This window comes from Macrotis lagotis, chromosome 1 (assembly GCF_037893015.1).
Source record: "Macrotis lagotis isolate mMagLag1 chromosome 1, bilby.v1.9.chrom.fasta, whole genome shotgun sequence".
NCBI lineage: Eukaryota > Metazoa > Chordata > Mammalia > Peramelemorphia > Peramelidae > Macrotis > Macrotis lagotis.
In genome coordinates this window covers 273,374,687-273,400,360 of record NC_133658.1, presented here as the reverse complement: position 1 = coordinate 273,400,360, position 25,674 = coordinate 273,374,687, and the positions used below count along the sequence as shown (strand labels likewise).

Here is a 25,674-nt window from a genome sequence, read left to right as displayed (position 1 = left end):
ATTTGAACCCAGGTACTCCTGACTCCAGGGCTGGTGCTTTATCCACTGCACCACCTAGTCACCCCCATGAAGCATCTTCTAAAACAGCTCTCCTGAACAAGGTATCAGATCACTACTTGTAATTCACAAAAGTTGGTGTTCATTGAAGACTATATGGAACCACAAAAAGTGTAAGGAGATTGTCAAGGATTTTATATTTGTTCTTGGAGGCAACAGATAGCCATGTGTTTATTGACTCAGGAAGAGATTGTGTGTGTGTGTGTGTGTGTGTGTGTGTGTTTGTGTGTGTGTGTCAAGACATGGTAAGACCTGGAAAGATTCTGGAAATCACTTTAGCAGCTAACTGGAGGTCACATTGAAGTGGGGAAGAGACTTGAGTAAGTCCATGAGCAGGCTATTACAAGAGCCCAGGTACAAGGTCAAGTGCCAGCATCAGAATGGTGGCTGTCAGAGAAAAGGGGGTATTTTCAAGATGTTGAAAAGGGGAAACTGATAGCCTTGGCTATAGAATATGACCAGGGGTAGAGTATGAGAGTGATAGTAGGGCCTGTGATTTCATAGGTATAGAAAAAAAAATTCCCCCTCTACCAATGCAGGTAGGCACCTTCTCTGCTACTTACTTAGAAAGTTGTCTAGACCAATGAAATTAAGTGATTTTTGCCCAGAGTCACAGAGGTAGTATACTAACAGAGGTGGGACTAGAAGCCAGCTCTTCCTGACTTCAAGGCCAGATCTCTATACATGGAGCCCTGATGTATCTCATTCACCATGGAAGGGGAGTTTAATAAATACTCCTACATTTCACACAAATCTATATGCCCTTCCTAAGCCTTCATACATCTTACTACTGATGAGTTAGATTCACTCAAACAAATGCATCTATTTCTTTTTGTTTTATTGTAATGCTGATTTAAAGGATGACATGGCAGTTTAAGTCTAATACTATTTTTATAGAACAGAATAACCAGTCACTGAAATTTCCAAATCCTTTAAACACCACAAAGACAGGCCAAGAAAAATAAAGATACAGTCTCCCCTTCTCTTGGATAGCATGTTATAAAATTATCTGCAACTAACACAGAGGAAGAACTGTTTTCTTTGATATACAATGAAGGTCCCAATTGACCACTCTATTACAGCATTCTGGAAACTGGTTTTGGAATCTACTTTTTGACTAGTACTGGAAATTCCTTCAAACTTTCCCCTAGAGGAACACAAGTTTGAAAATGAGGTGATTACTACTCTAATCTCAAAAAGGGAGACTGCACCTTAAAATTTTACTTCCTGGTTTAGATAAAAAGGCAAATTCATTCACACTTATTAAGATATTGCACAAGTATTACAATCATTACAAATTCTTCACCCACCAGAGGAATGTCACTAAGTCTGGACTGGAAAAAAAAATGACAATGTTATCCTTGAGACCAGAAGATGGAAATAAAAACCAAAACCAAAAAAAACACCCCAAAAAACCTTTGTAAAATTCAAGAGCTAAGACAAAACAACAACAACAACAAAAAGATAAAGCCAATTTTAAAAGGCTAGGTAGGCTCTTCTACAGTAATCTGATATAGGAACACTGGAAGACAGATATGCCACACCTGGTGGCTTATTTGAACTTCTCCAGTTTGTTCTTCCTCTAAGATGCCATCAGAGAGCTGTTACCAATGATTACAAATTATTTAAGATAGTCCCTGAAGAATTAATGTTTACCTACATAAAATTTTTGACTTCCTTGAAACTGTAATTTGTAATCTCAGTTTAATAAAACCAATTTTGATTTTGTAGAGAACAGATGTCAAACAAGTAGAAGTTGTTGTCTTAACACCACTGAATTGGAATAAAAAAATAGCCCATAATGCCCCCCTACCCCTATTCTGCCCAATGACCACCTAATCCAAAAAGACAGGAAATACTCATCAGAGTAAATGATTCCCCTAGAGAATATAATATCCCTACTAGGCACTGGAATAAAATTATAATCTATTTCCCCTGGGTCATAAAAAGACTTCTACCAACAAAGGTTCCTCAACGTCCACAAGAGGCTTTATTCTTGTCCCTATTATTCTACTTGGAGAGAAGAAATTTGAGTTTCACCCTATTTTAAAAAGACACACCAATTCCTAAACTAAAAGTTGGCTAATTTTATTACCAGCCTATTCATACACTCCTTTGAAATGCTATTTGAATAAACACTTAATGTAGTACGTGGTGACTGCCAACGATACCTCCTGGAGCTCTGAGTTTCAGAAGCATTTGTCTTCTAGAAAAAATTTCACTTTCATCAAATTGTGCTTCACTGAGGTATGGGCTAAAAACATTCCATTTCACGAACTGAATTAGACTTAAGAAATCCAAGAAATATGAAGTAATTGCTGATGGGCCTAAATATTAACATAAGCACAAAAGGATAAAGAAATGGAATGTTAAAACAAAAAGAATATGCAAGAGAGATTTTTGCTTTTCTAAAAATCTTGATATGGAAAGATTGATAAAATTCAACATTAAGAAAACATTACAGAAAGTCAAAATGTCTAATGGATCATTTGAAGTGTTAAATAACTTCAACAACAATTAGATGACCCAATCCATCCAGTGACTTCTGTTGACATATATACTTCTACCATCATACAACACACACATATATACACATATGTGTGTGTGTGTATATATATATATACACACACACACACACATATGTGTATGTATGTATATACTGCTAGTCAAGAAAGGGGGAAAACATTTCATATTTAATTCAGACAACAAAGCTTTCAGTTACATGCACTACTGTTTCAAAAATCTGCAGTTGACAAGTGATAGAGATAAAAGTTAATGCAAAAAGATAAACAATCAATCAAATCATTTCATGTTAACATGCACTTAAATTGCAGAGCATTTAGAACAAAATGACAGGATGGATGAAAAAAGTCTAAGCATTCCAAAAAGAGCAGAGAATCTTGGTCACCAATAACAGAAACTCCTATCATCAAATACAGATCTGTTTATAGTTATATTTTGTCTAAAAGAGGTCTTCATGTAGAATACAGAGGTGGTACAAAGTAATGTTTCAGTTAAATCAGTACATTAAGACCAAACCCCCCCCCTCCCAAATGGAATAAAAATTGCTCACTAGAGGATTTAATAACTGCAGACATATAAAGAAAACAATAAGAAAAAGAGACAATAGCAAAGAGTAAAATGTTATCTTGAAACGGGGAAATGATGCAGTGACAACAACGGTGCCAAATTCAAATATTCAAATTTAATTTTTCTATCTTCAAATCCTGCTTAGGTGACCAAGATCTAGTACAGTTATGGTTTGAAAGGAATGGCTCCCCCTGGCCCCCTCAAAAAAATAAATAAAAGGAATCCTTTGTATTTTTGACCAATACCTAAGAGTTTAACATGAACAAACTTGTATAGAAAATAAATATTACCCTTTTGGGGAGTGTAAAAGTTCTTTGAAAGTCAGTCAAAGGCTTAAAAGGGTGTCACATTTTCTGAGGATTTTCATCCATGGCACCATGATTGGAAGCTTGAGTTTCAAAACTGATTTAAAAAATAAAGAAATTTACACTAAAACAATAAAGAAAATTTGTAGGATGCTTAAGAGAAAAGCAATGATATATCTGAAATAACAAAAATCTGCTTCTCTGGTGCATTTCCCTATAAAATTATTCCTTTGGGTAATTATGTTAGAATCAACAGTGAGAATTAAATTTTAATGTTCACTGCATTGATGAATGAACTATAGTGCTAACAAGAAAATAAAAATGGAATCCTTTTCTCAGGTATAACTCAAAGCAAGCAGATAGAAAGTAAAATAGAGTAAATTCTAATGACTATCCAACAAATAAAGTAAAACTAGATTTGGAGAACAGAATGGAGATTTAAAAAATAATATCTATATTTGGATACAAAGTGGTTTGCCATTTTATTTAATGGCATCTTATTTCTACTCCTTTCATTATGATACTGTCCCAGGTCCATTACTTCATGATATTAACACTGATTCAAGGTTCAATTCTATAGATGTGACTGTGGCTTTTAAAAAGAGCTCAAAATAACTACTGTGAGAAATGCTAAGGAGAAAAGTCACTAATTAAGAGTGTTCATGTTAGCAAGTTAGAGTAGAAAGGTAAAAAGGGATGACAGAAAAGTACTTTTTGTAATAATGTTTTAAGTTGAGTTGCTTTGCATTATAAATATTAACCTGAGGGATTTGAACAATGGGCATACAGATCTGAAATGGGTAAGAGAGAGAAAAGGCAACAGTGACTATCTGGACATCCAAACACGGACAATAGGATGGCCAAAGGTCATTGTCGACATGATATTGCTTTCTATTATTTTTCAGTTTTTCAACTCTAGGAATTCTTTCTAGAGAACAATTAAAAAAAATCAAAACCTTTAAACATAAAAGGTATTTCAATTTAAAAAGACATTTCATAGAACATCAAAAACATTTCACATAATTTCATTCAGTCCTCTCAATTCAGGAAGATGTTTTATTTAATGTCATTTCAATGAATGTCTTTCGTTTTGCATTCAAAGACTTGTAGTTCTTTCTGTTGCCCCTTGATGACATCATCCTGACATGGACTCTCTAATATGTCATTAGAATGAAGGCTGCACAACAAATTCTAGAAAAATTGCACATGCAGTATGAGGCCACAAGAAAGTGCTTTCTGGCTTCAAATGGTGGCCCAGGGAAGCTCAGGTGCCTGCAAAGAGCTTTGATGACTGGAGAGCAATGGTCGTGCTGAATCACCTAAGAAAATCTCACTTTGCTTCATGGGTTATTGTGTCTCAGGTCAAACAGACATCAGAAAAAATGAAGACTAAGGACAAGATGACCTATAACCATCGAGGGACTTCTTTCCACAAAGAGTTCAAGGCCTTGCCTACCAGTTGTCCCACATTTCGTCAGAGGATGCTGCTGCTTTGGCTGTCTTCTTTGGGGCCTTGGTAGTTTTGCCCTCCCCTCCAGCACTTTCCCAGTTGGTTTCCCAGTTTTCCCAGCTGTCGCTGTTATTACTGTTTTTGTTGTTGGAGACAGTTCCTGAGCCCCAGACATCCCAGCTATCTGAGCTCTTCTTCTCTGTGGAATTGTCTGCATATGTCCAGCTGTCACTGCTAGGTGATTTATGGGTCTTGGGGATATCTGAGTTTCCAAAAGTTTCCCAGAAATTCTGATCTATAGCACTGTTCTGGTAGTGTCCTCCTCCACTGTTCTGGTAACTATCACCCTCAGGTGGTCTTTTAAAGAGAAAAAGGGAAGAAAAAAGTCTTAAATATTTTTTGAAAAATTAGAACAAGCACATAAACATTTCACATAATCTTTAGGTCTTAAATACCTTCACTAAGAGATGGCATGTTAAAAGTTTTTTTTTATCCAGAATGAGTCTAGTTAACTGAAAACGATTATGTATGCCATATGTGATCAGCAAATTTCAAAACAGTAAATGTTTCTTAATCTTAAAAAAAAGTAGAGTTCACTTCAAAATCTTTCAGTATTTAAGTTTCATTGTTCCCAATTTTAATTATTACTGAATGCTACTACAAACAAATATTCTGGCTATATGGTTTTTAGATCAAAAAAAATTATGGCAAAGTCATATTTTAAAAGAAAATACAAACCACATATTGGGTTGGAACTAAAATTAAGGACTTCATTTTTAAATTTCACCATTTTAGAAGAAAAGAATTAGAAATTCCTTGAGGTTTCTTTCATCATGTCCTGAGCTCTGTACAGTGAAAACAAACTCAAATGAGCTAGAATACATATGCAAAATTTTTGAATATCTTTCCTCTGTCCAAAATACATACAAGATAACAAATCTGAATCAAACTCTTATGAAGTATGAGGTGCTCTGCAGTTGATCATTTACTTCCCCATTTCAGTTACAGATAAATTGTTTTTTAAAATACAGCAAAATTTTTGAAGAAGATGAACATACAATTCACAAAGGAAGCTTCTTGTTCAGACAGTATCAATTAATGTTATCTTCTATTTTTGCATTCTCAGCAATCATCAGTCTGGATCATACTTCTTACATTTGAAATGCAATTTTTGATTTATTTCAGTATGTCTTTGGAATATCAAGGGCAAAAGAAAATAAGGCAGCAAATTGGGTATTCTATAGCCTAAGAAAATTCAAGTACATAACACAAACAGTTCTTTTTGACACAATGAAGTATTTGTTTTTTAGGGAAATATTTCTTGCACATCCTTGTATAGTATAAACTGCGATGCAGAGGACCTCAAATACCTCTATGCCCTGAGTTTTTTTTAACTTTGAAATCTGTCTCTACCACTTACAGATTGTCTTTGACCTTCCTTCATATCCCTAGTGTTTAGCGGAGTGCCTGACATACAACAGACAAATGAATGAGGAGATAGTCTTAATAATCTTGAGAAATTACCTGTGTGAAAGACAAATTTAACAAGGAAAATAAAGAGGCAGAAAGGAAAAAAGCATACCTCTCTGAGGGTTGATCTGTTTTTCCTGAAAAGAAGGTAGTGACATCTCTCCATCCTTTACTTCCAACCCCCTGAACCTGGAAGAAATGATAGTCTTTGTCACGCCTAAACTCTTCTTGGAACACTACATATCTGAATTAATGCAAATTTGTTTAATAATAAGAAAAAAATTAAACACTAAACAAAAAACAGCAAATAGAATAACATAAATTATATATCTTTTTTTCCCCTCTGACCTTATTTTTAAGCACTTTTCACACTGTCAGTAACACAATGAGTACCATCACCTAAATATTCAGTAATGGCTGTTAGGGTATTGTTTTGGGGATAACAGTAGATTCTATCCTTGAAATTTCACATGCCAAAACCAAAAATCTTACAAAATCTGAAATTTAGTTAAATAATCTGTTAACACTAACTTAATGTGAAATTTACTCAGCTGTTTCAAAAGACACAGGCACATGTAAAGTGTGGCATAGATTTCCTTACAAACTCCCTTTTCTCTAGTATTCAAGATGATCAGAAAGTTCAAATAAACCAGTACAATAAAAATATTCATCATTATATAGCCTGATGCCTTCTGAATCAAATGAAGAGTACATTCTGTGATAAGTATCAGTTTTAGTGATGTGTATTCTGTGTGAAATTAAATGAGAGATGACATATTTGGCAATTCCCAGTTAAATCAATTCAATTACATTTAAGGAAAGTTCATGGTGTCTACCATAAGAAAGATGCTGGGCACTACAAAAGTTAAATATACATATATACACATATATATATATAAATATATACATACATACATACATATATACACACACACACACATACATATATGTATGTATACATTAAGAAACAGCCCTTGGAAGAGAATTTACTGAATTAAGCAGAGCAACTCACAATACCTAACTATTCCAGATAAATTGTAGTAGTTTATTGCAATAATCTTTCTTAAATATTATTCTTTTAATTCCACAGTAGTGAAATGTAAGACTAAGCATTTACATAGCAACTACTCTGAATCAAGCTAAGTGCTTTACAATTATTATTATTATCATCATCTCATTTGAACCTCATGACAACCCTGAGAGGCAGTGCTATTTATTATCACCTCAATTTTACAGCTGTGAAAACTAAGGTAAACAAGGGATTAAGTGACTTGCCCAGGGTCACACAGCTAGGACACATCTAAGATCAAATTTGAACTCAGGTTTTTTTGATTCTAGGTACAACACCATATTCACTGCATCACCAATCACTTCAAAAAACAAAAGGTGAATTGTAAAGCAAAGTACTATAAAGGATGCAAAAGAAAAATTATTAAAAACGTGTCTATTAGGAAGTCAAGAGTTCCAAGCTTAAGAATGAAAATAGGGGCAACTAGGTGGTGCAGTGGATAGAGCACTGGCCCTGGAGTCAGGAGTACCTGAGTTCAAATCCGGCCTCAGACACTTAATAATTACCTAGCTGTGTGGCCTTGGGCAAGCCACTTAACCCCATTTGCCTTGCCAAATCCCCCCCCCCCAAAGAATGAAAATAAATAGTAATTGATTTTAGCTACCAAAACTAAGAATTCATTTGTGACTTGAAAGTCTATTCACTAATATGTACTTTAATAAAATGGAAACACTGTCAAATTTCAAATAACTAAGGCAACATCTGATAGCAATCATCCAACAGTTAGTCTTTTTGCTTATTCACATTTGCAAATGTCATGTGATTCCCTTAAAACAGCAAACTATTCAAAAACCAGGATATTCCTCAGGGTAAAGAGGATCTTTTGCTGGGAAACAGGACAACATATACACATCCTCAATATTGACTTTAAGTTAATAATTTACTCTTTTGAACTTAAACGTTATCTAAAGTGACAGGTACTTTAGTAAAACCCTGCAAGGCACATCCCAAATGGAGAGTGAGCACTTACCATGTAACAAATCAATGGCAGCAAGATAAGAACAGGAAGAAAAGAGGCAATAGATATTAATAATCTTTAAAAGTCTCCATATTTAGTTTAAGCTGTCTCCATATTCCTCAAACACATAGAAACTAATACCAATAGATGGCCCACTTCATAAGCATGAAGTGGATATCTCAGTGTCAGTGTTGTCCCTCCTGAATTAGCACGGGAGAAACTAAACAGTCAAAATGAGTAGCAAGAAGTGCTAGTTCTTTTTTTCAGGGGAAAAACTGCTTTAAGTCTTTAATAGTATAAAACAGAATATGGAGACTGGCTTAACATTTGTGCCTGGCTATTGACAGGCAAGACCATTCCCTACCTTGGTTGCCAAATGAGATACCCCACTGGACACATCATCAAAAATCTTTCCCTCTTTTACCTATGCAAATCAAAATGTCAGTAATTAGTTATGAAACAAAATAGCAAAAAATGTTTCCCACTAATCTTGAAAAAGAGACCAAATTAAAAAACAAACGCATGGCAAATTCCCCAAATTTTATTGACACCACTTCAGAAGAATGCTTAAGTGAAAAGTGGAAAATGCCTCTAAACCTCCTTTCTTATTAAGTATTACACTAAGAACTTTGTTATATGCATTAATGAAACATATCACAGTTAAATCTTTCAAATCTGGCATGAAAATCTTGGTTTTAATTATTTAACTGCTATTCTGACTTGCAGAAAGGCAGCTATAGCTCCTATCACAAAGGAAAAGAACTATTCTACATTCAGGTGAGAAAATAACTTCATGATTTTGAAGGAATTTTTGCTCTCTCAAATGCTTTTGGTACTTGTTCCCTCCCCAAGAAAAAGGAAAGGTAATCTACATTTGAATTTATTTCTATGCAGAGTTCTGTCTCAAATTTAAACTAAGTTTTAAAGGCAGAGGTTAGCACCTATGATGTGGACAGTATCATAACGGAGTGATTAGAATGGTGGAGTCAGGAAGATATAAGTTCAAATCATGCCTCTGCCTGATACCACTTAAATGACCAAAAGCAAGTCATTTTAACTGCTCTGAGTCAGTTTTGTCATCTATAAAATGATAGTGTTGGACTGCATGGTTTCTAAGGAACTTCCATCTTTAAATCTAGGATCTTCTGAACCAACAAATGTCAGCTTTCTCTGCATCCTATCTTACCATATACCTGTCTTTCCCTCTTTATTCTCTTTTCCTTTTCTTCTTCTCCCTTGCTTTCCCAGTAGGTCTATCAGAGAGGTATTATAACTCCAAAGACTGCTGAGTCCTACTGATGGTAGGTATTCAATGATAGCTGAATCTGGATTTAAATGATCTGTGTAACCCAAAACAGCTTGCTTCGTTGCCTCAATTAACAATCTCCCACACAAAACTGGTACCAAATAACATTGTGTCATTCATAAATTCATAAATTTTGTATCACTTTTATCCTTGACTAGAACAGTACTCCTGATTAATATCAGTCATGAAGTGAAGAAAAAATGAAAGCTTAAATCAGAAGATTTAAAGGCAATACAAACTGAAAAGGAAACAGTTGCCATTAACACAAACCTTTGATGCTACAAGCATTTAATGAAAATGAACACTTAACTGGTCCAAAGTAAAAGTGATACATTAAAATGAATCTAGCTATGAGTAAAAGGAGAATTGACAAAAAAATTACTTTCTTACTGAATCATAATTGTCCAAGTTATTTACTGGCTGCTAAAGTTACCTTTTCCTGTGCAGGTTTGAGAACATTTTCATTTAAACTGTGACCTAACTCTGAAGCCTATTTAAAATAAAGCAAACAAATAAAAAGAAGTCAGTTATATTTTCCTTTATATAAATACAGCCAACATGCACTGCTTTAAAGAATGCAGGAATCACCAACAACACAAAAAAGACTCAAGCACAATATTACAAAAGCAACGGGTGGGTAGCTAAGCAGTTATGAGAAAAATTAATGTTCTGAAAAAACTTTATAAAACAAAAATCCCAATTAGTTTTCTTGCCCCCAAAAACTTAAACGAAGAACAGATGACTTAGATGGGAAGCAGGCATAATTTCTATTCTAAGCCCATAAAGATGATCTCTCTGGTTAAGCATTCAAGCTGCAGAACTATACAAAGATTTACACAAACATTTAATCCATTCATTCAAAGAAATTTTGCAACTCTGAACTATAACCTGCTTCTAACTTTTCCTGCCAATTATTCTGATTATCATGAGCCATAGGTTTTACTTTCCCATCTAGAAAATATACTCCTTCTTAAACATTAAGTATGGCTTCCAATGATGCAGGCATTGGAAAGAGCATCTATTCATAGTTTCAAATTTCTTGTTACTAAGGCAATAGAAAAAAACTAAATTCATGTCAAATGACATCAGTATTGTTTTATTATTTATATATTCTTTTTTCCTTCAAAAATGTGAAAAATACTGTGAAAGGAAATAAACTGTACTTTCACTGGGGAAGAAAGCCAAAAATATACTGTTATCATTTAAATACAGTTGTTTCGGGGAAAATGTTGGAAACAAAAGGGACAAAAAAGCAGCAAACGGGAAGTCTTGTTCATGCCTGAAAAAAGTACTAACTCCAGTATTTTAATTTTTCATCCTGCCCTTAACTCTTTTTCCTCAACTGAAGTGCTTGAAAGGCCTTCAAATTGGCCTTTAAAACAAGGATGTAAGATGGCCTCCTTAAAAGCAATTCAGATAAAACAATCATTAGAACTAAACAGCACCAGCAATGACATGGAAACAAAATGAATCACCTTTTAGTATACACTAAGAAACCACTAAGGAAGGGAAAAGACGCTCACCAGGAACCTAATACTATAAAAGAACTGCTAAATGATAGTATCCAGGAATTATTCAATCATTTGAATTTATTTTTCAAAAATTTTTTTTTTCAAAAAATCTTTTCTCATATTCAAAGGCTACACAAGTTGATATTTAAGGGCTTTAAAAAATAATTTGGGAATTAAATTCAAAATATGGAGTTTTAAAAATACACTAAGTCCATCAATCCATATCTAATGAATGGAAAAAGCACTGGATTTAAGGTTAGAAAACCCAGATTCAAATTCTGTCTCTACTATTTAATATCTGTGTAATCTTGGGTAAGTAATTTCATCTTTCTGATCTACAATTTTCCAAATCTTCTGATTCTTTAAATACAAAGGCAATTCAACTAATTAAACCAAAACTCAGTAACTTCAAGATCTTCAAGAGGCCCCCTCAGTTCCACAAAAAGAATAACCCAATGGAGGCTAACTTGTTAGAACAGACTACTTGAGTACTAGGTGAAAGTAGTATCACACAAATGTCCCAAATAATAGTGCTACCACCGACTGACACAGCTATGAGCTATCACTGCCCAGATCACATTGCTACAACTGCCACAAATATAGATTTACTAAGTACCCATGAAGGCAAGTTACTTGTACAAACAACATGGCAGTTCAAAATGATTCTACTTAGTCTAAAACATTTAAAATGATGCACAAAACAGCATTTAAGACAATAAACAAAAATTGCAAAAAAGTTAATGAAGAGCAGTCCACATCCCAAAAGCAAGAAGCATATACACAGCACAAATAGTGGTAAGGGCCCATGCACCAGAATGTATGTGAGGGCTTTACCGGCTCTGGTTGCTGCTTGTAGCCCCAAAACTTGACCCAAGAAAGGGGGCAGAGAAGAGAAAGAGAGCAAGGAAAATAGAAGCAGCATTTAGCAAAAACTGGAAGCACTTCACAAGCAGGTTAGGTCAAGTGGTAAAATCCATTTCTATTTACACCATCTATTGACAAGATGAACATCTTTCAATAGACATAAAAATGTTATAGGTTTTATTTTCACTGCCAATTAAATGTGGTTGCTGAAACTAAACACACTTCTATGGCTAGTAAGTGTATCTCAGCTGCTAGGTATACCAAGAATGAGACTTATCAGGAAACAATACTCTCTATCTGCACATTGTTAATAAAACACTTTATATAATGCTTTGTAAAAGAGAAATCTTAACTTGTGCCATATTTCCATAATTATAAGGTAGTAGGAGGAAGCTTTGGTCTATGCAGATAGTATTGACTTCATTCAAACTAGAAGGCAAATATCTGACTAAACGTTGGGTCCCATACCTGCTACACACACTCAAGCAGTAGAGAATTTTGTCATTTCTGATGGTCCATTCTAAAATTTTAAGGGAAAATAATAATAGTGGTGATAAATGCAAGTTTTCTTAACCAAACTCTTCAATTTTTTTTTTTGGGGGGGTTGAACAATGTCAAGAATTTGAGATCATTTGATGAAAATAAAGAGAATAGTTTTTTGAGATTAAAAATCCCATGGCAGGGGCAGCTAGGTGGCATAATGGATAGATTCCTGGAAGTCAGGAGGACCTGAGTTCAAATCCAGGTTCAGACATATAATAATTGCCTAGCTGTATGATCTTGGGCAAGTCACTTAACACCATTGCCTTAAATTAAAAAAAAAAATCCATGGCAAACCTAAATCTGGATTAGAACTCTTTTTTAAAATCTGTTCATTACAAAAGAGGAACTTTTATTCCAAGAAACTTCAAATGCACAACCTGAACCTAGCTTTTTCTGTTTTGACTTTTCAAGTGCTCTGATCAGAATGAGGCATAATTTGCTTGACTGCCTGTGTTTTAACTAAACCACAAAAGTATGCACTGTTGCACCTTTAGAGATGACATTTAATTTCCTAAGAGTCTTAAGTCTTCCATTTTGATCCATATGGAGTTTAGTTCATGCAATGCCCTAAGCACAAGCAGGCTTTTTAACACATTTGCTTATGGGACTTCATAAAATTATGGAAGGATATTTTAAAAAAGGAGATTTTCTGATATTCCATATCCTTGTGAACGATGATATGCTTTCATTTTAAAAAAAAAGATTGTAAAATGGCTACAAATATTTACTTCTTAAAAACATTTCAATCACTTGTGAACATAAGGCTTATTAATTACTCAGTTTTCTAGAAATTTCAGCCCATCAATTATGTATTTACTGGGGAGCAAAAGTGAAGTATAATCACCTATTGCTGAGAATGGCCTCCAAAATAAGATTGATTAAACTAAACTCAGAAATAGGAACTAGTGTGACTAAACTATGCCTGAAAAGAGAATGGCAACAGCTCTTATAAATAATGATAGGGTCTGATAAACCAATTTTAATCCACTGAATGTTATTTAAAAAGAATTAGAAAAGTACTAGAAAATTATACATATAATCAAGGTGCAAAAGTTATTATTTCACTACCTTTTGACTTGCTTGGGATCCAAATTTTGTAGCCTGTAAAAAAAAACCACAAGAATTTCATCAATCAAGTAATACATCTTATCTACAGGGTACTATTTTAAAGTTTAGTTATTAAAAGTTCAGTTTCAAAATTTTGTCAAAACCTAAAATTAAGATCGGCACCTCTAACTATAGCTCCATTTGGGGTATCTCCAAATCAGCATTACCCATATGTTACTTTATAGAAATTTGTTCTGTGTGCTATGAATAGAAGTTCCATGAGAGAATACAAAAAAAGAAAATATTTACCAAAAAACCCCATTAAAATAAGAAATTATTTATCAAATGTATTTGGTGATTTTTTTCAGTATAAAGTTGATAAATTTTGTTATTCTGTTCCTTGATTTCTCCAGATGTCATTTCATTTTAGAAGTATCCTGTATCTCAAGGTCCCCTGAAAAAACCTCAATTCTCAAATTGGTCCTGGAGCCAAAACAGTTTCAGAACCACTGCTCCCAATCATTCTGTTACCTCTTCCTGGAGTTTTCTGAGCAAATCTACTGAAAGGTCCTAAGAAAACTCAAATTTAACAAAAAATTTCACAGAAAATTACTACTTCAGTAATATATATTTGATTCAATTGCATAGTCAAAGTACATATTACCAAGATCCTATGTGCAGAAGACTCATTTAGGTGTTAATGGAAAGAAACAAGAGTTGCCCATCCTTCCCTTACAGAACAGACATAACAATATCTAGTTAACACGGAGACAATGACAGAGGTTAGAGAAATGGGGTGTTCTATTTTCAGAGTTTTTTTTTTTACTTCTGTTGTTAGCCAGAATAATAACTATTGTGACAGGGTCTCAGTACTAACCTTAACTCCTGAAAAAAATCTCAGCTGTAAAGCAATAGTTAGAAGACTGAAAAATGTATATTATTTGTAACAAAACTGCCTCAACAACAAATGATAAATATTAATTAAGTGCCTACTATTTTCTAGTCTGGAACTAAAGTAGGGCTTCTTCAATTTAAGATCCTGAGCTACATTTGGAATGACATAACCAGAGATTGCTGTCGCCTGTCTCTTTCTTCATAGAAGTCTGCTTGCTTCAGGTAATTTGGCTAACTTGTCCCATAAATAGTAAATATAGTGTGAAGAACAGAGATAATACAAATCTCATTGAATTTCAGAAAGTAGGAACATTACTATACAATGGGATCAGAAAGACAGATTGAGAGCAGGTTATAAAGAGTTTCAATAGTTAAATATTGGAGTTTGTATTTTATCCTAGAAACAGTAAAATTTACTAAGTAAGGGAATGACATGACCTGATATATATTTTAAGAAAAATATTTTTGCAGTTGTGTGAAAGCTTTTTGGAGGGAGAAAAGGCTGGGAAAAGAATTAAAAGTTCACTGGAATTTTAAGCAAGAAGTAAGGGCCAAAACTAAAATCAGAGCTAAGTAAACAGGGAGGATCCAATTACCAGAGAAGTTGTGGAGTTAGAAATGGCAAGATTTGGCAAATGATTGCATATATATAAGATGAGAAAGAATGAGAAGTTGAGGAAATGCCAAGATGGTAAACTTAGGAGATGGGAAAAATGATGACTGTGAGAAGGATGGGTTTGGGAGAATAAGTTATGTTTGGACACATTGAATTGAAATATCACTGGGAAATCTAGTTTATAATGTTTGATAGTGCTATAGGACTACGGAATAGTTTACGGCTGGATCTGGCCTGATAATCGTATGTATAAATGATAATTAGATTTGTAAGTTCACCAAAGGGGTAGAAGGGAGAGAAATGGAGAGTGTGTGTGTGTGTGTGTGTGTATATATATATATATATATATATATACACACACACACACACATATATATATATATATATTCTATCTCATATACACAAGTGTGTATGTTTATGTGTGCATGTTCATGTACACACACAGAAAGACAATTCAAGAGAGCAAATATTCCAGGACAAAGCTATAGAAAATACCAAAAAAGTAAGGATCATGATATGGAAAACAAATTAACAAAGAAGAGTGAAAAGGAGCAGTCAGACTAGTAGACAGAGAACCAGGAAGGAGTAGTATCACAAAAATTCAAGAGATAAGAAAGTGGTAAATGGGGTCAAATGCAATTGAGAAGTCAAGAAGAATGACTGATTATCAAATCATCCCTCATTGCCTATAAAACTTTAGCAGTATAATAACTAACTATGAGGGGGAAAAAAGCAAGCTTCTCTGAAAAAAGACCTCATTTCTCAAATACAGAGAATCAAATCAAATTTATAAAAAATAAGAGGCATTCTCCAAATGACAATTTTTAAGAGATATGAAGTTTTCAGATGAGGTCATCAATGCAATCTATTTAAATCACTTAAAAAAATTCTAACTCACTATTGATAGGAGTGCAGGTGGGAACAATTCTGAGCTATTATTTTATACCTATTGGATCGGCTAATAAAGATAGGAAGAGAAAATTACAAATGTTAGAAGGGATGTAAGGAAACGTACATTGATGTACTGTTAGAGGAGTTGTGAAATGATTCAACAATTCTGTAGAGCAAATTGGAGCTATGCTCAAGAGGCTATAAAACCATTTCTACCCTTTGACCTAGAGATGTCATTGCTTGATCTACATTCCAGAAAAAGATAAAATAAGGGAAGACAGGAACCTCTCTCTCTCTCTCTCTCTCTCTCTCTCTCTCTCTCTCTCTCTCTATGTATATATAAAGCAGCTCTTTTAGGAATTGGAAACTGATACCCACTTGGATGGGTAATGACTGAACAATTTGTGGCATGTGATTGAGATGAAATGCAGTTCTCCTATGGGAAATGATGAACAGCATGCAAATGCAATGGGAAATGTACTGGATACAAAGTTAACAGCAATATTGCAGGATGATCAACTATGAATGAACTACCTTTTCTTAGCAATGCTGTGACCCAAGAGAATTCTGAAGGAGTTAATACTAACCATACCGAAGACAAAACGGATGGTATCTGAGTACAGATTGAAGCATACTTTTTCCCCCCACTTTATTTTTATTTTTTTATTTTTAGATTTTTCAAGGCAATGGGGTTAAGTGGCTTTCCCAAGGCCACACAGCTAGGTAATTATTAAGTGTCTGAGGTCGGATTTGAACCCAGGTACTCCTGACTCCAAGGGCGGTGCTCTATTCACTGTGCCACCAAGCCGCCCCCACTTTATTTTTCTTGATGTTTTTTTTTTCTTGGGGGGAGGAAAGAGTTATATCTACTTTTACAACATGACAATTGTAGTAATATTTTTCATGATTACAAATTTTTAACCTATATCAAATAACTTGCTTTCTAAATGAGGAGTAAGGTGGGAGGAAGAGAGAGAATTTGGAACACAAGGTTTTGGAAGTGAATGTTGAAACTTGTTTTTGCATGTAACTGGGGGGAAAATAAAATAAAGATAAAAAAGAAAGAAAAAAAAAAGAAACTAATTGTTCATCCTAAAAGGGCATTTCAGTTCTATTTGTGTAAGAGCAGACACTTTTTTGATTTGTTTTGAAAACTGACATACACTCCAAATGAACAGGTACATCATAACTCATCTTAGAAAATTATAATTAGTTCTTAAAGGAAAGTATAACAATACTAAATATTCACAAGTAATTTAAAAGAACGATTAATTCCAATACTATCTAAACTGTTTGCATTAGTAAAAGAAAGCACCTTTCCAAACTGAGAAAACAAGCATAAGCAAAAAAATTTTTTTTAATCCCAAATTAGTCACTTTTTGTAAAATATGACATTGTACTTAGAGAACGAGATAATCAATTAAAATTAATCAAACTAATAAATCAGCAAAATTGCAAGATATAAGATGAATTCACAAACATCCCTATATTATAACCAGTAAAACCCAGGAAGAGCTATAGAAAGAGAAATTTCAAACAGAATAGTGAAGATAAAAAATACCTGTGAGTATAGCTCCTAAGATTCATCCATGGATTATGTGAATCTAAATGCAAAATACTCTTTGCAAAAATGAAAACAGACCTAAATAACTGAGGAAACATTAATTGCTCCTTAGTGGCAGAGTCAATATAACAAAAATGACAAAACTAGCAAAATCAATTTATTTATTCAGTACCAAACTCCCCAAATAATAAAGAACTGGGGGAAAAAATGAAATTCATAAAGAAAGAGGTCAATAATTTCAAGGGAAATATTGAAAATGACCGAATAAAAAAATGAGGGAAGAAAGGCAATCTTATAGTACCAGAGCTCAAACTGTACTACAAAAGCAGTAATCATTAAAATGACTTGCTACTGGCTAAAAAAAGAAGAGACATGGAAGAGGAGAGTTTGAAGATGAAACTTGTTATGAATCTCTTGATAAGGTGATGAATTTAAAGGGCAGAGAAATCATGCATATTTGGACATAGTTAATGCGTAATTTGTTTTGGCAGACTACGTGGATAAGGTGTTGAGTGACTTCCTTTTCAGATATTAAAGAATTATAATCATTCAATTAGTAAACATTTATCTTAGACTATGGCTTGAGTATTGTCTTCAGGTCTGTTGACCACCTCACAAAAAGGATACAGATGAACTGAAATGCCTCTAGAGCAGGACAATCTTCAGGATGGTGAGAGGTTGGGAATCATGAAACATAATGAAATATCCAAGGAAGGATATACTTAGCATGGAAAAGAAAGACTTAAGAAGTACTTGATCTTCAAGTCTTTCAAGGGTTGTAATAAAGAAGAGGTATTAGAATTATTCTGCTTGGTCTCAAAAAGCAAAACTCAAAAAAGTGGGGAGAAACTGTAAATGTAGATTTAAGATTGATATAAAAAACTTCAAAACAATAACTATCCATTAGTGTAATGGGTTGCTTTGGCAGGCAATTAGAAGCTGGAGAGGCCACTTGTTGAGACATTTTAGAGACAAATCATATTTTGGTACAGTTTGGAGAAGTCTTTTTCAGTCACTTTTATTTTTGATGTTTGAGGATTCAACCCCTCCCCCTACATTTATGCCAATTTTTACATTTACTTTAGGTATATTCTATTAGGAATAGAAGAAAAGAGCTGAAACTGGAATGATGCAGTCATATGTTTAATTCTACTTATTTTTCAACCAAAACAGATATTCAGGCTTCTGACTTACTCTTTTAATACAATCTATGAACTCTACTACTATAACAAAATCCTACAATTTCAAGTTCTCCTTCTCTCAGATATATATATATGTACACACACACACACACCCGACACATCCTCACATCCTAGTTTAATCTACAGTGTCTCACAGCTACACAATCATTTTTCAAAAACTATTTTGAACATCTTAATTATATGAATAGTATTACATTCCCTTACAGGTCACTTATACATGTAAATAAATTAGATAGAAGCTAGCCAATCACATGACATTTACTACCTGTATGACCTTGGGAAAAATCATTTAGCCTCTATGAGACTGAGTTTTATCAACTGTAAAATGAGGGTTTAGAAGGAAAGGAGAAGGGAAATTAGTTATTCACAAACTGAGCTAACTTTCATATATCTACCTTATATGGTTGTGAGAAAAGTATTTTGCAAATCACATTATTATTAGTTTTAGTTTTTATTTAATAGTGAAAGCTGGAGTTAATGTACAATTCAAACTTTGAGAACTATACCAAATTGTAAATTCACTATGTTCTACTTGTATAAGAATGGTTAAGATTGAATATTTCCCTTCACTGAAAATAACAAAATTTTCATTTAGTCAAAATTTAAAATCTGTAAATAAGTGAAAAATAACTCACATCTAAGTGTCATCTAAGGACAATGACTCAAGCTAATCTTTTTACCATTGTCCTAAAAGGAGCTAAGTGAACTCTACATAAACTACTTTCAAAATAGTTTGGTGCTTGTTTACTTACACCTTCTTTAGCTGCTGAAGCAAACTTGCTTGCTCCAGTTGTAAAACTGCTCCAGCCCTGAAAGAATCAATAGAAATTTACCATACAATTAGTCAAATAAATCAAGAACTCCTCTTAAGCATAAAAAAATTGTTAACAGCAACTACACACAACTACAACATTAGCACTGCATATTTACATTATTTAATTATATTCACTAATATGATAAAACATGATTACTTCCTTGGCTACATTGGACAGTATTTTGCCATCTGCTTTTGCTTTCAGTTTCGAAATGAGAATTTTCAAAATTACAGCAGCAAAAGAACTCTTTCTCCCTCCTCTGAAATTCCATAAAATTCACTGTCCATATCAATCATTTGTGATTGTTATGTTAGTGAAGTCACTGTAAAAAAAAAAAACTAAAACCCTCTGAATTCAAGGTTCTTGACAAGAAGTGAATCTTAACCTTCATATGCCTCACTGTATATACTGTTGTATTTTGCACATAGTAGCACTCAATAATATCTTCATTAAGTGATCTCAAAGTATAATCCTCTGGTTGAGGATCAGGATTAGGAGGATCCAAGAAGCAAATAAAATCTCTAACAGAGAGTTAGGACCAACCAAGTTTTAGACTTAAAAAGGAAAATAAATCACCAGTCTAGAGAAAATTTATAAAAAGTAGAAAAATAGGGCAGTTAGGTGGCGCAGTGGATAGAACACCAGCCCTGGAATCAGGAGTACCTGAGTTCAAATCCAGCCTCAGACACTTAATAATCACCTAGCTATGTGGCCTTGGGCAAGTCACTTAATCCCCAAAAAACCTTTAAAAAAAACAGCTCCCCTGAAAAGTAGAAAAGTAAGCATCCTGTCTCTGGCCAACTTTGTCACAACCTCTTCAAGAGTCTATAATTAAGACATGAGGAAACTGGCATATCTGAAAAATTTAAAAAAACTTTCTTAGACAAGAACAACGGAGATAATGCCTTCAAAATGTTCACATTCTGATGAATTAAGTAGTACAGTAAGTGCTTATAAAAACTGTCCTGTGAGTCTAAAGAATTTCATTTATGCGAAAGATGTTGATATCACTCCACTAAATCAACAACAGATCACTAATAAAATGTGCCTATTATCACCATGAAGAAAGATCATGATAAACTAATATAACGAGCTGAACCTAAGACAAAGAATCTGGTAAGGTTAATTTGGAGTTCTACATTTGGGTACCTAAAAAAAAAAAATCAACACAAGAATAGGATAAAGGATGTATAATTAGAAAAAACTCAATGTGAAAAAGATCTACATATTTTATTATACTCACTTCATAGTCAAGAGTATGGAAATTATTCAAGTCAAATATAGTACAAAATGTTGGTACCATAAAACCAAAGTAAAAGTATATGCCTTTATTTTTTGCTAATAGGAAACAGAGTAATGTACTACTTTCAAATACAATTATACTACTGGATGATGTACAATGTGTTGGTGGGGTGTTTAGATATGTCACATTGAAACAAAACATAGTTTGTTTTTGTTTTTTGCTAAGAGCCAAGAGTATGACACATAATCCAAAAGTGTATTTAATGTTAGGCTACCTTAACTTCAGAATGAAGGAAATTGTCAGGTATTTTAAGTATACACTTGTACTACTCCATCTGCTATTAAAGACACTGATAGATCTGAATCAGTTCTGAATCAGTGAGTTAAGCCAATCAGGTATTCATAGTAAGTGCTGTAACTAATATAGTGAGCAAAGGGTCATCAAGCTACTGAAGGATGACTGAAGTAGACCAGTTCAGAAAAATAGAGAAGATTAAAGCTACTATGCTGTTCTACAATGTGACTGGTCCATGAATAAGAAAAAAAGGAAGGGAGAAAGTGATGATCTTGCTACATGCTGCCTAGGTGAAACTATCCTTCATTTCTGCATACCATATTTTAGGAAACATACTAATAAGTAGCAAGGAAATTAGGAAGGTGACATGATTAGAACCAAGTTATTTGAAAATGAATAGATAAAACTAGAGATGATTTAGTCTGAAGAAGAAAAGACTTTGGGGTAAAGTGATAGTATGAAAAGGTTTCGATTTGATGTGCTTGGCATGAGAGTCAGAGAAAAGAACAAGGGGTGGAAGCTCTTGGCTGAATATAAGACAAAAATCATCCTATAAGTAAATACTCTTCAATAGTAGACAGAAAGCCTTGGGAGGGAAAGTTTCTTAACATTGTATGTCTTCAAGCAAATGCTCAATATCCACCTACAAGAAATGCAGACAGCATTTGTTTGGGTATAGACTAGATTAGAGGATCTCAAAAAGTTCATTCCAACTTAATTTTTAAAAAAAATTAGACATTTTATTTATATGTTCTTACAACTACATGCAACAGTAGTTTTTGCCAATCATTTTTTGGCAAGGTTTTGAGTTTAACATTTTTTCTTCCCCCCCTCTCCTGACAGAAATGAATCTAACACAGGCCCTACCTACATTTATAACCATGCTAAACATAGATCCATATTGATCACCCAACTTGAAATTTTATGATTCAATGTAGTTTTTGCAGTTTGGGGTATGTAAAATTTCCCATTGAGAAAAAATGACAACAACAAAAAAATGCAGAGTATCACAGAGGTAAGCAGACTACTCTCCCCTCAAGATCATAAGACTTTTGATGGTAAAAATTTTAGTTCATATAGATTTAAAATCTTAAATGTCCTGGTCCTAGACATCTTACTATATCCCAAAAGGATGGAGAATGAAGGCCCTTTAAATATGAAAAGGCATATAAATACATTAAACACTTTTATTTATTTTTTGCAAAGCAATGGGGTTAAGTGACTTGCCCAAGGTCACACAGCTAGGTGATTATTCAGTGTCTGAGGCCGGATTTGAACTCAGGTCCTTCTGACTCTAGGGCCGGTTCTCTATCCACTGCGCCAACTAGCTGCCCCTAAACACTGTTAAATATTACTTCCCTACTTTCCTAAAGAAGGTTCAGAAACAATCCTAATGGGAAACAACTAGTTATTATAATCTCCTCTCTTCACTTTTTTCAATGGTTCCAAGTTTAAGCTGAAACCTTAAGCAAATATGAGATTAGGCATTTAAACAATAAAAGTTTACTTGGTGAACAAGAATCTTAGAAAACATTTTCATTTTGGGATGGGGAGAAATTTTGTCAATGTTCATTTTTAAGTTTTGCATGATTCTCACACTCTTTCTAAGTCACACAGTTACTAAAATACTATTATATAATACTGAATGGTAATAGTGGTAAAAACTTATGCTAATACAAAAGTCTGTGTTTATAAAATACTTTATGTACATTACCTCAGAACACATTTTACCTCTAATAATTCACTCATATATTTCTGCTGCTTTAATTTTGTTCTAGACTTATGATTTTGTCAGGATCTTCCCCAGATTTTGCCAGGTCTCTTCACTATATATATACTTGCCTTTCTACCCACTGGTAATATGCTGTTTCATACTGAGCTACAATTGTCACTGAATAACAGATATGGTCTGATGCCTTTCCAGACTGACAGAGCTGACCAAAGTTTATGAGCAATGCCTTGAGAACAAGTCACTTTATAATTAGATATTAGAATAAAACTTAAGTGGAGGATAAGATAAAATGGTTTATGTCAGAATAACTGCAACCTACTTTCTTTTTCTTGTTGTTGTGTTTTTGCAGGCAATGGGGTTAAGAGACTTACCCGAGGTCACACAGCTAAGTAATTATTAAGTGTCTGTAGCTGGATTTAAACTTAGTTCCTCTTGACTCAAGGGCCAGTGTTCTATCTACTGCACCACCTAGCTGTCCCTATAACCTACTTTTAGCATGTTCTACAGTCAGTAAACATGCCAATACCAGGGCATCAAAGCAGTCAGTTTTCAGTCTTACAGCTCAAACATAGTCTTTAGTGAGGTCTTCAGAGTTTCATTATATATTTTACTTTTTTTTTTTACAAGGCAAATGGGGTTAAGTGGCTTGCCCAAGGCCACACAGCTAGGTGATTATTAAGTGTCTGAGACCGGATTTGAACCCAGGCACTCCTGACTCCAGGGCCGGTGCTTCATCCACTGCGCCACCTAGCTGCCCCTCCATTATATATTTTCAATACAGAAAAGGAAAACTGTCATTTTCATTCCTTTTCTTTTAGGAAAAAAATACCATATAAATTAAAATTTTTAAAAGACAAATGTATTAAAAAAAAAAGGGGGGGGGGCCGGCTAGGTGGCGCAGTGGATAAAGCACCGGCCCTGGAGTCAGGAGTGCCTGGGTTCAAATCCGGTCTCAGACACTTAATAATCACCTAGCTGTGTGGCCTTGGGCAAGCCACTTAACCCCATTGCCTACCAAAAACTTAAAAAAAAAAAAAAAGACAAATGTATTGAAGTGCCAACCAAAAGAACTCTTCTGTTTTTTTAATTACATATTTTAAGCTCCAGGAAAGAAGTCAAATTCTTTTGATAGCAAGGATGAATGCATCTAGGATAACATAAGTAAAGAATTTCCCATCATACAATAACTTTTGATTGACAAATAAAGCACTGAGCAGATCTGTTCTATCTTGAGAATCTCATATCTTTGAGCTCCTTTATTTTATTCTCCATAGGGAAAGAACCATTAAGTGCTAGGAGAGAATTTCCTTACCGAATATAGTGATGACATGGCATTATTGAGGAAGTCATCATCTTTCTTCTGAGGGGGTACTGTGTTACCAAACCCAACGTAGCGATTCTCTTGGCCTCTAAATCATTAAACATAAAAAATGGAAAAAAATCTTTTCTACAGGAAGCAAATGCTAAGAAAATCTGGTATTGCTGAAAAAAAAAACTATTTTTACTGAAAATAGTGAATAAATAAAAATCATTTGAGTTTTCCAAAGACTTTTCAATCAGTACACCCTGACCTGTAACCTACTAGCATCAAAGAAAATGATAATCTTTTGTTATCCGGTATCTGTGGTATACAAAGAATATTCTTTTGGTTATTTAATATGAAGAGAACTCTATGGAAGATTCATTAGCTTTGGGAACCCTCTATCTATGTGCAAGAATGGAAAAAAAAACATAATAAAAGAAATAATAATGTAATAATTACAAAATAAGCTATAATAATGATCTATGTAAAATAATAAGTAGCATAATAAAAATAAAACATTAAAGTAAGTATTTTAACCTGACAGGATATGGTATACTAATAATCACTTTCAAGTCAATAAGACAGCTAGAAGAATAATTATAGTCCTTTAATTAAAGTTATCACTACTTTGCAGACTATTTTTAAAATATATAAAAACAGAATCTTGATCATAACCAAAAGCTTAGTTTTTTTTTAAACTCTACAAAGGATAAAGGATCTTCATTCAAAACATAACAAGTAGTATATTCCAAGAACAAAGTCCTTGGGAGATAAGGTTAAATTAAAGTTAAATTAGATAATTATGTATTTATTATTATTCATGAGGTCTTACCCTTGATACGAGTTGATGTCATCATTCAACCAGTCCTCAAAAGCTTTGTCTGAAGAGGCAGCTGTATTTTGGGATTGGCCAGAAGTACTGAAAATCAAGGATTGGAGGTTAATGGAACCAAATTCACACTTTTCTTTCAACATTTTAAGGATCTGTGATGAAACAAATGTGGATACTTCCACAGATCATAACCCTCTATAAGCCTTAGTAAATGAAAGGATAAGAAGGAAAAATTAAGTGCTTAGTAATCCAACTCTCTGGTTCGAGCCAGATCATAGACAAGAAATATACAGTCTGTATGTAATTAAGCCTGTACACCCAAAGCTCTACAGTTGGAAAGAGCTTGCCAGAATTTATGCTCCATTGGCATAGTTTTTGAGAACTTACCCCACACTGTGATGTGACATCACAGTAGTACTTAAATGGGAAGTACAAAGAACATAATAGAGGAAAAAAATTAACAGGCTCACCCAGACTAGAATGCTAATCAATGCAAGGAATATAGCTTTGCATCATGCCTGTCATTTCAGGCATTTCATTTCATGATTTGCTCTGGAGGGTAAGGCCAAGATCATTTAAATTTCTGGCTTGAAATAAAGTTTGAGAACAAGATGAACA

General features: G+C 33.9%; 1 protein-coding gene across 2 annotated transcripts in view; it reads right to left on the bottom strand.

Annotated features, from left to right (window-relative positions):
• Positions 1-878: 878 nt before the first annotated feature.
• Positions 879-25,674, bottom strand: part of ARFGAP1 (ARF GTPase activating protein 1) — a 32,464-nt gene continuing 7,668 nt past the window's right edge. The window contains exons 6-13 of one of the 2 annotated variants that reach the window (XM_074210460.1): positions 25,057-25,143; positions 24,234-24,330; positions 19,590-19,646; positions 13,692-13,724; positions 10,139-10,195; positions 8,764-8,823; positions 6,485-6,561; positions 879-5,259 (exon numbers count right to left, since the gene is read on the bottom strand). In XM_074210460.1, coding sequence (XP_074066561.1) covers positions 4,905-5,259; positions 6,485-6,561; positions 8,764-8,823; positions 10,139-10,195; positions 13,692-13,724; positions 19,590-19,646; positions 24,234-24,330; positions 25,057-25,143 — 823 coding nt within the window. In that variant the 3' untranslated portion in view covers positions 879-4,904. The remainder of the gene's footprint in view (positions 5,260-6,484; positions 6,562-8,763; positions 8,824-10,138; positions 10,196-13,691; positions 13,725-19,589; positions 19,647-24,233; positions 24,331-25,056; positions 25,144-25,674) is intronic. The other variant, XM_074210461.1, reaches the window with a different exon arrangement.